General features: G+C 42.7%; 1 protein-coding gene and 1 long non-coding RNA gene across 6 annotated transcripts; one reads left to right on the top strand and one right to left on the bottom strand.

Annotated features, from left to right (window-relative positions):
* Positions 1-966: 966 nt before the first annotated feature.
* LOC123167343 (protein transport protein Sec61 subunit gamma) lies at positions 967-2517 on the bottom strand. Its single transcript, XM_044585188.1, has 3 exons — positions 2237-2517; positions 2039-2154; positions 967-1133 (listed from the first exon to the last, which is right to left on the bottom strand). Exons 1-2 carry the CDS (start codon positions 2328-2330, stop codon positions 2039-2041), a joined length of 210 nt encoding a protein of 69 aa, XP_044441123.1. The 5' UTR covers positions 2331-2517; the 3' UTR covers positions 967-1133.
* Positions 2518-5684: 3167 nt separating this feature from the next.
* Positions 5685-9947, top strand: LOC123165549 (uncharacterized). 5 transcript variants are annotated; one of them, XR_006483038.1, is made up of 6 exons: positions 5685-6105; positions 6818-7023; positions 7123-7485; positions 7856-7941; positions 8803-8903; positions 9545-9947. It is a non-coding gene; the product is annotated as an uncharacterized lncRNA (long non-coding RNA). The 5 variants fall into 5 exon arrangements; XR_006483036.1 differs by having other exon boundaries at positions 5685-6488; XR_006483034.1 differs by having other exon boundaries at positions 5685-7023.
* Positions 9948-10986: the final 1039 nt, after the last annotated feature.

Genomic DNA, 10986 nt, shown 5'->3' with positions numbered 1-10986 from the left:
AAACGGATCTACGAAAAAGGGAAAACTCCCACGTTGCGACAAGTGGCGCGTTGTGCGCCACTTGTCGCAACTGGGGAATTGGAATGATCTTTGCAACGAGTACTCCTTAATTAGTGATTTCGCAATAAACATGTGTGAGTGTATACAAAAAAAATTAAAAAAATATCACGAAGTGGAAATTCGTATTTTGAAAACAAGCTCCATGGAGCTCGGCCTCCAAAAGCCCTTACTGATGTACCCGCTCGGTGAAGTGAAGCACAAATCTCGAGTATAGAATGGGTGATGTATATAGGCCATGTACCTACTCTGTGTTGGTACAAAATACACACTATGATTTGTAAACGTCTTGTATTGTGGGACGGAGGGAGTAGAACTTATTAGTACACATTACCGCACCACAATTACTTTACATTATACATAGATAATAATTAATCATACAAACAAATACAAGGTCTCCTTCGGGAGACTCCTTGTTTTGTTCTCAATAATAATTACTTCGGAGAGCAACTACTTGAGGAGCGCTTCTTCGGTTTTCATATTTCCATTTTTTTTGACTTGTCGATTTTCCACCTGCCTTTCTTTGCTTTTCGACAAAAAAAATTTGTGCAAAAAACCGATGGAGTTTGGAACTGTATTTTTGATTTCGTTGATGGTTGCACATATAAGCCAACATAAAAATGATGGATATCTCCCACATCTTGAAGCTTTAATGTGTTTTTCAACCCTCTGTTTAATACATATATTTTTTTTAGCAAGAATGTTTTATTTTATGCATATGTTACCACCATATTCTTATTTCTATATGCTTACGTTTTTCATATTTCCATATTTTCAGAATCGCGTGAGTGTGGCCAAGTAGTTGGCAGTGGTGCGCGTCTCACTCTCACCGGTAATCAGCACTTGCAATCAGCGATCTACGTTTGCACCACGAGGGAATTATGACAAAACATAAACTTTATGGCTCGCTGTTTCAAGATCTATACTCATTACGAGGATGAAGCTGGTGACAATTTCTCACAAATCAGGTCTTTAACAACAACTTCAGAACAAACTTTGGGCGCCTACTTCGACACACCGCAGGCTCAACTGCCGGCATCACACTATCCCCGCATCCTGTCATCCCGTCCTCCAACCTGCGGTGAAACAAAAGGGTCCATTAGTACACAATATGAGAAAATGAGCACGAAACCGAGCTAATGAGATAGGTAAAATAAAAAGGACAAATGGCTCAGCCAGGCCATGCTTTTCTATTCCAGAACAGCATGCCACAAGGCTTCAGTATGCCGTTTATCTGACACAATCATGATCTGCGAATAGAGAAGTGACCATGCAGTTGGTAATGAGACAGGACCATCAAGAAAGAATCAATGTGTGCACATCAGCCAAGTAGAGTCAGAGGTAACCAAAAAGTATATGAAAGAATCAAGTACAGTCATCCAGCGTAGATCAGGTTATTACAAACCAAAGTTGCGGTCCTCATTACATCCAGTTCATCAAAACAGCTACTGTTTCTAGTTGCCGAGACCAAAATTCAGACCAAAATGTGGTTGAATATCGGGATAGCACTATCAAATCAAAACATTATAAAGTAAAAACAACCGATTACTTCTGACAAACAATTCATTCAGAATTCTAATTTGTCTGGTCGCACTTGTCAAATAAATTACACGAGCTTGAAGTCAACAGTCAACCCCCAATTCTCCACATCTGATTACCCTTAACTCATCCGAATTCTCCTATCAAACTAGGAAATTGGCAGGTTTATTTGGAGGACAAAAGGATCTACTAAAATCTACTCTAGTAACTTACTAATATTGCTCAGATCGCAGGACTGTCCTAAGATGATGTGCTAAAATTCAACATGTTCCAAGTCCCGAAGCCCACAGCACCCAATTCCGCACGGCCGCAGCCGAAAAATCCACGGGGGCAGGCGCGCACACCGCAGATCCGACAGATCACAGCACGAGACAACAGGACCCAAGTCTAACTAAACCGTGCAAACAAGAGGGAGACGGGATCGGAGGAGACGAGTTGGCACCTAGCCGGAGCCGACGATGATGTTGTTGATGGGGATGAAGATGAGCTTGACGAAGAAGCCGACGAACCCCATGACGACGAACCCGATCGCCGTCCGCGCCGCCACCTTGGTGAACTCTGCGCGCCAAATCAGCGTCAGATCTGGCGAAAGAGGAGAACAAACCGGATCCGGACGAGGAGGCGCGAGCCCTATACTTACCCTTGCGGTCGGGCTTGTGGCAGCGCTTGACGAGGCGGACGCTGTCCTTGGCGAACTCGCGGAGGGGGTCCACCACGGAGTCGACGGCGTCCATGGCTGCTGCCGGCGGGAAGGCGAGATCTCCGAGACGACGACGACGACGAGGTCGCGCGCGTGAGGGGAAGGGGAAGGGGATGCCGACGGGCGAATGCTGTTTGGATTTGTGCGGGTGGGTTTCGCGGATGGCTTCTTTTATAAACTTTTCTGCAAAAAAGCGTGAACTGCCTGGATGGAAGTATTGTCAATGTTCGACCGCCGGAGAGAAATGCTCGTCCTCAGCTTCCACGTCGCCCGGCCAATCCGAGGCTGCCACGTGTGCTCTGAGTTGCAGCGGCTATAGCTCAGCGGACCCTCTTGCCGTGGGCTCTGACAGGTGGGCCAACCATGTCAGACTGGTGTCAAACGAACTCAATAGCTGGCTTGCCTGGCTTTTGTGATCTGTGTGACAAGTTAACATGAAAAGTTGTGGGCTCGTGTTATTATACCCTTATAAAAATGATGGTAAATTGGTGTTTTGAGTAATAGTGAGTTATTGTACAAGAATGAAAAAAAAATGTTCTCCCTCAGTACCATAATATAAGAGCGTTTCTGACACTAGTATGATTTTTTGTTTGAACTTACGTTATTGTACAATTTTAGTTCACTAATCATGATATTAGGTTTCAAAAGAACCTGATTTTTTTTCAAAAAGAAAAGAAAAGGACTAGAATTTTCTTTTTCAATACCTCAATAGAATGTTCAGCTAGAGTTGGCGTCCCAATCAACGGCCCATCCCGATCTAGATTCTGGAATTCCCCCTCCATTTGGTGATGTGTCACCTATGCTATGAACTTCATATCATGTAAATTAAAAATAGTCCAATCCATAATAATTATCGTGGTTTCAGTTCAAATTTGACATACATAATGTTTATTTCTGACATAGTCTATACACGGAATTTACACAAATCATCGTTCAGTTTACAGGACATGACTTCAAATTTTCGGAAACATTGGGGAAACTGCCGCACAGTTTGGAAAGAAGGACATATTGAGTAATTATGTACTAAAAAACAGTGTCCAGGTGATCAAGCTAAGATCCTCACACCTATGCTTGCAACGCCAGCTCAACGTCGGCACATGCTTCCGCGACTTGCTCCCCCACATTGCCATCTTCGTACACGGCAGAAACCTGAGCCTTCTTTCTGCGCCATTCACTGACCTTGGATATGATGCCCATGTTGTACACCATCAAGCCAGTTAGGAAGATACCGATTAACGTGGACATGCTGCTTCCCACCTACAAACACAAATAACGAATATTCAACTTTTTTTGAAGAAATATTCAACTCTCAGTTTATCGAACAATATGCGTGTCACTGATTGTAGAGAATCATTTTTACCAGATGAAGTATCTTCTCTGCATTCCAGTGATTGTGTGTTCGTTCTGTTAAATCAACCAATCGAAAGATGTTGATGATTGTCTCGACCAGTTTTCGGATCAGATCACGACGCCAACGTTCATTGCCTCCATTTTTTGCATCCATGACACAAATTTGAAGTGTCAAAGATAAAAACCAATTTATATAAGCAATTTTCATTTAAGAACACATGTAATGAGATCCTATACCTGGGAACGTATGACTATAACACAATCGATCAAGACTATAGCAATGGTGATCGCAGGAACCGCATTAGTATGCCAAGCATTACCCTTTGGAATTACCATCCCACGACAAAGCAAAAAAAACTCCAGCCGCCATCACAATCAGCATGCCGAAAAACTGTAGAGAAAGATGCATAGGTACTATTGAACTTAGTAGTACCCACCATTGATGTAGTATGATGTAAGGAGGATATATTCGGTAAATTTTACCCTAGTCCTGATCCAAGTTCTTTGATTCCTGACAAGATGATATGCAATAGCAAACCAGTGAAAGAAGAATCCCAGCAAACACACGAATCCAAACACCTCAGATCCCTTGATATGAAGCGCATCATACCCAACGATGTAAGTCTTGAAACAGCTAATTAGTTTGTCCACCAACAAGAAATTGTTCAAGACTAAGTCGCCGTTAACACACGTCCAATCCATGAAACTGCAAGATAGAAGAAGGGAACATTCTAAATACAACATGTAAACTACTAGAAATCCAATAACATTGAAACTATTTCGCCAAAAAAAAGATAACGTTGAAACTATAGGCGGATGGACTAGGGGCATGTCTACTCTCCCGGTTGCCCCACTCCCCTCCCCCCTCCTCCGGCGGCTTTCATGGCGTTAGCAACCAGGCTTAGTAGTGGATAGAAAAACTAGTCCATTTCCAAACCAACTGTTGGTACCTGCCCAATCCCAAATCTACAAGCTTACTCCTGGAGCCATAATTTGAACCCAAACCACACCACATGACATTCCAAATCTGTAGAGAAACTAGACCAAACAGTTTCCATAATTTGCCTTTGTACCGTTTGCTCAACTCGTTTGAACCCATTAACCCCGCAAACAAAGCATGCAAAGCCAATTCTCAGTCTGAAACTTGAATGCGATTGATAGATACAAGTAATAGTAAGCTTTGCATTTTCTTGAAGATGAAGAACTAAAGCAAAGGAAAAGAGAGCCATAACCGAGGAGGAACGCCTATAAACAGATTCTAGTATAATGTGATTATGATGATATTCACAAGTTGGCAATAACAAGACTAGCTGTAATGCTAATGCTACTACTAATATAATATAATAATTTTAATTTTAGATGTAGTAATAAAAAATCATATGAAAGATGGGTAAGAACAAATACACGTGAGTTCTAATTAAAAACAGATACATGTGTTTTGCAGAAGAAGAGAAAAAACATAAATGTGATTTTTCTGTTAAAAAAATAAATGTGAATTTCGAAAAAATATCATTACACTGCATGTTTTCTATTCGCTTGAAAATTATCCTAGTCTTTCTGTCTTACCAAATACTCCATCCGTCCCAAAAAGCTTGTTAGATGGAGGAAGTAACAGATGTATATGTTTTCATATTTCACAAAAAAATAACCCCTTTTCCCGAGAAAAAAAGAATAACCCTTCTTCTTCTTCATCTTTATCTTCATCTTCTTCACTACTATTAAACAAGCAAACATGAATTCTCCTAAAGCCACACAACAAACTGTACCCGAGATAACCAGGACCCTTTGATCAAACCAATCTAAACACATCCTACCGTCTATATCATCATCATCATCATCATCACTACTATTAAACAAGCAAACATGAATTCTCCTAAAGCCACACAACAAACTGTACCCGAGATAACCAGAACCCTTTGATCAAACCAATCTAAACACATCCTACCGTCTATATCGCGCAAATGGTCTGCCACCTGGATCTACGGCTGAGATCAAATGTTCTGCCGCCAGGCAGACGCGTCTCCAGCCTCCAGTCATCCTAACGCTCTGTGTCGCGCGATCCCCGTGACCCAAATCGCGTTGATGAGCAACTTATCCCGCAAATTCCTCTGCTCCTACGCACACTTCTTTCCTTCCATATTTCCATTCGCCCCGCCTCCAAGCTATGGATTACGCCGGCGCCGCCGCCGCTGCCCCTCCCTACCGCCTCCAAGCAATGGATTCAGCCGCCACCGCCGCCCCGCTGCTGGCCGACGAGGAGGACGCTCGGCGCAGCCGGAGCACCGACTGCATCTCCAGTCCATTCGTTCGTTCGTCCATCCCCTCCGCTCCGCTCCCTCCATCGATAGATGGGTAATTCGCCGCGCCTTCGGGACGCCGCCGAGGGGATTCGGCCTCTCTCTTCCCAAGCTCGCGCGCCGCCGAAACGGGGGAAGCTATTCGGTTTTTTATCTGGCCGGGTCTCTTCTTATCCTCTTCTCACCAGTCCAAGATTCGAGCTTTGCCACTGCGTTTCGGCCGGCGCAGAACAGTCCGCGCTAGGCTAGCTCCAGCCTCCGGCTGCCGGCGCACGATTTGGTCTTGGTTTCCGGCGAGGGAGCCTTGCTCTGCTCCGCTCAGCATGGTGCCGGAAAACTCGATGGTTTCAGTCGAGATCTGTTCGTTTGGTAGAAGTTGATTCAATTGGGCAATTGAATTTGCTGCCTCTGCCGCTGCCAATAATGGATGCATCTGACATGCTCCTGCTCTGGCAAACTAGCTAGCTAAGCTTGGTTTACGCACGACCAAAGCATTAGGGCTTTATGGGCATCACTGGAGCTACATCGCCATTGTAGATTCTCCGGTTAGTTTTGGCACCACCTGAAACATGCTTCCCGTTATAGCTTGCATCTTACTACCTTTGTATCATAAGAGGGAGTACTTAAATTCTCTAAAGTGTCAATTAATTGCTGCAAATCTGCAAAGCGGCGCAGGACTACCATTGCTTTCGTCTTTTGGTGAGAAAATACAGTCTTTGTATTCGCACCGAAACAGCAACGCTGTGAACTAAAATGCGTCGGTTTTTAACTTTGAGGCGTGTAAATAATCTCGAGTTGGATTCGACCTGATTGCTATTTGTGCAGCATCTATAGCATTTGCACTGCTGACATGTTGTTTTTTTTCTTCATCCAGGGAAGCGAGTGCGAGTACTGTCACATCGATGCCACGAGGGTGAACCCCAGGGACTCCTGGTATTGGTTCAACGGCAACTGCGCGAACCCTAAAATGTTCATTTAGGCACCCGGTTTGACCTCCTCTGTTCCATCTTTTCAGTCAAAAGTCACTGCAGTTTTATTCTGTTTAGTGCTTCAGTTAAACAGACCAACATTGTAATCATGGTAAGTGATTTCGGTGTAGCACGACGTATTTTGAGAGCCAAGAATTATATTTATGTTTGATCCATCCAGCTTATGACATCCTGAATATCGGTGGCACAGGTTTCAGAACCATTGGGTATTGGTCAAACTTTTCTGGTCTCTCAGTCGCTGCTTCAGAAAACTTGCATTCAGTACCATCGGACTCTACAACCAATGATATAGAGCTCAATGGTGTTATCTGGCCTGGTCAGATTGCAGAGAAACCCGGTGGCTGGGTGTTTCCGTATCATGGGAAGTTTGTAAGAATTGGAGTACCTCTGCGTACAAGCTACAATGGGCCCGATGGATAAAGGTTTTTTCAGTTGATGTTTTCAAATCTGCAATAAGCTTGATGCCTTACCCCATGGGATGCAGTTTTGTTTTATTTGGAGATGGATTGAAAATCCGAGCTACTGTGACCTTGTACAAAAGGTGTCCGAAAATGTCAGTAACATCTCCATATCATTGAGTCTAAAAAACTACTGTGCCATCTTTATTTCGATTTTATTCATTTGTTCTTAAAGGACTTCACCGGATCAGCTACAGTTTTAGTTGAATGTTTGTGTCCTTCCGGCATATATCGTTCTTGCTTTGACCGGTCTCCATCCACATGAAGGCTGTTATAAATGACAAAATAATGCAAATATTTTAATAGCTCCATGCCAACACATACCTCAATGGAATATTTGCAATTTTCCAATGTATATTCTATTTTCTTTATGCATGACCACTATTTAATATTCTTTTGGAAATTAATTTCATTGCAAACTTATTGAGTTAATGTTGAGCATATTCTTATGTTTTGTGCTAATAGGCATATTCACTTCAGTTGCAAGTGTAGAGGTCCATGCCAAGAACCCCAACACTTCTCAAATTAATGTTCAGTAATTGACATTCCAGGTCAGCACTTTTCAGTATCCATCATCTGTTCGAATTGCTACCTTTTTTGTTTGCGGATTATCAAAGTTCTTGTATTCTTGCCTTTGAATTTTTGTGTTGGTGTTACACTCTCTAATTAATCTTTTAGCAATGCTTTTCGGTTATCTTTTCTTCAGCAAACCTGGTTCAAGCATATTTTATTAACTTCTTGTTGCTTTCATGTTTTTTGGTAAACTGAATTGATTTCTTTCAAGATGGATGTGTAATAAGATATGAAGTAGTTTGATCATTAATTGTTGTAATGATTGCATTTCAATGAAGAGCTTTGGAGCTCAAATATTGCGCCTCTCTATTATGATTGCTTAAGATGTACATTTCTAGAAGAAAGCTACGTAAATCAGAAAGCAGTGGATGGAATCAACCAAACCGTCACAACTTAGGAATACATGCCCTATTGTAAAGTGCAACTGCACAGAAGCTACTTTCTTATATTATTTGACCTTGAAAACTAAAATTAGTCCTATTCTCTCACCGGGCATGTTGCTGTTCACACTTTTGATACTCGCAGCACTTTTGACCCCTCCCAGTTCATTCTGTGTCGGGAACATGTGCTAAATTTGCTTTCACATATAAATTTGTTCTTTTGACTTGGTAACAATGTAGTAGAAAAGAACATGTTATATGTTTTCTTCTGCTTTACAATTATTAGTGATCAATCTAGCTTCTGCATAAAGGTAAAAATAAGTGCTTTTGGTAGATTTCAAATAACTTGGAAAAGTAGAACCTATGCTAGAGCCTCAGCATTCAATAGTACATAAATGCATCCGATGATTTTCTTCTTTGCAAAGTAATGAACACTTGCGGTTCATATATCTGTGTCAGGAGGATAGTCAAGATCTTTTTATAGTACACAAGATAATTGTTTATTGATTGCCAAAGGAAAAGACCACATCTGCTTGTACTCTGGAACTCTGGATGCTAAGGTATTCACACTTTTTGTGTTGTCTGGCTAAGTCTATATGCCTTAATTCTGAAATCATGTGCATAGTTCGTGATAGTCAGGGGGCTGCTCTCATTGGGTTTGGTCGTTTAGTTAGCAAAACTGGCAAATATAACATAATGCATGTTGTTTTAATTATTCATTTTTACCCCTGTGGGGGCTTCTCCTTCCAAATAAATTATGCATTTAAGCTTTCATGAACATGCTTTGACGAAGTGTTGGTGGAAAGCCGAGGATTTGGATTCCAGCCGTGGCTTGCCGTTGAAAGGTACTCCCTCCGTCCGGAAATACTTGTCCTCGAAATGGTTGTATCTAGACTTATTTTAGTTATAGATGCATCCATTTTATCTATTTCTAGGACAAGTATTTTCGGGCGGAGGGAGTACTCCCTCTGTTCCTAAATATAAGTTTTTTTAGAGATTTCAATGCGGACTACATATGGATGTATATAAACGTCCTTTAGAGTGTGGATTCGCTCATTTTGCTCTGTATGTAGTCTGTAGTGGAACCTATAGAAAGACTTATATTTAGAACCGGAGGGAGTAATAATTGGAACGAACAAGGTGTACTTCGTGCACATGATAAGTTATATTGAACAACTATCTCTATGGTTCCATTCTATAGGATGAGGTGTGTGCTGCTGCTGGGAGCGGTTAGCTGCTAAAGCAAACAACAGCGGCAAGACCTGGGTGACTCACATGGCCGCTGATGACATCCCTCTCCCTATGTTTCTGCTGCCGATGACATCTCCTAGAACCTCTACTCCGTAGAATAAGGATTTAGATAGCATCATCTATCAGAGTTCCATTTCTTTTCTTGTTTGAAACTCTAACAAATTTTACAATGGGGCTGATTGATGTTGCGGGCTCATTGGTGACAACCAAGGAATCATGCTTGGAACGGACTCTGTTTCATCGGCTCAAGTAAGGGAGATCATGTGTCTTTCCTCTGCAAAGGAGTATAAATCTTCTATTGTCTGTTACTTACTGACGGAAATCTTCTCTATTGTTACTTGATTGTCTGTTACTTGACTGATGATTGTTTCCGGCATTTAAAGACGGGAGCACACACATGAATGTATCTAAATCTCATACGGTATGAAGCTTTTCAACTGCGATTACAAAGCACCTTCCTGATTTAGGGAATTTTTGTTGATTTTGTATAAATAATTGTTACCTGACTAGGTGGATGATAAAATTTCTTTTAAGGTTTACTCGTGCGTTGCACGTGCATGCTTACTAGTTTCAGCAAACAGATGACTTTTGGAACATACGGTTTGGACCGTGAGTTAGCGAGCGGAGATATTTTATTTCCCAGCGAGCGCAGCGGCCTGAGCAGGCCCGGGTAGAGAGAGCGGACGGCCTTGGCCTGCTACGGCCCAAACTGAGTGGCGGGAGCCCGGATGTGGTCTTCGTGACTACAGATGCAGTTTTTTTCTTTCCAAAAAAGGAAAGTAGAAGAAGAAAGACTGAGCGCTGTGAAGCCGGAGGTCGCCGAAGCCCCGGCACGCGGGGGCTGGGCGAGGAGCCCAGACCGGTGCTATATATGCGTGGCACTCGACCGTATCCGCATCAAACCATTTCACTCCATGGACGGACGCCACTCCTAAAGCAGACAACTACTTCGAAAATTCAGGTCGCAGAATCCCGTTTCTGCAGCAGATTGAGCTTACAACTGGTCCACGCAAAGCGCAAAGCTGGTGACGTTGACGATGCAGACGATGATCATGTAAGCAGCAGGCTGAACTCGACGGCGTCCACCTCCGGCGCCCATGCTCTGCAAGACGAACTATATGAATCTGACGGATCCATCCTTGGTGGAAGGAAGCAGATGAGGAAAAACCTCAAGATCAATCGAGAAATGCAATTTGAAAGTCGAATTTAACGCACCTTTAGTCCTGGATGAATGGGAGGACGCGGACTGGGGACCGAGCTCATGTTTGTATCCGCAAGCTCTGCTTTGCTACGAGGGTATTTAAGCAACTATAGCTTGGGTGGGTATTCACGGTATTTAAGCAACTCTGGTTTCATTTTGTAGGCTTATTGCGTGGGTATTTGCGACATTCC

This window comes from Triticum aestivum, chromosome 7D (assembly GCF_018294505.1).
Source record: "Triticum aestivum cultivar Chinese Spring chromosome 7D, IWGSC CS RefSeq v2.1, whole genome shotgun sequence".
Lineage (NCBI taxonomy): Eukaryota > Viridiplantae > Streptophyta > Magnoliopsida > Poales > Poaceae > Triticum > Triticum aestivum.
This window is presented reverse-complemented; position numbering and strand designations above follow the sequence as displayed.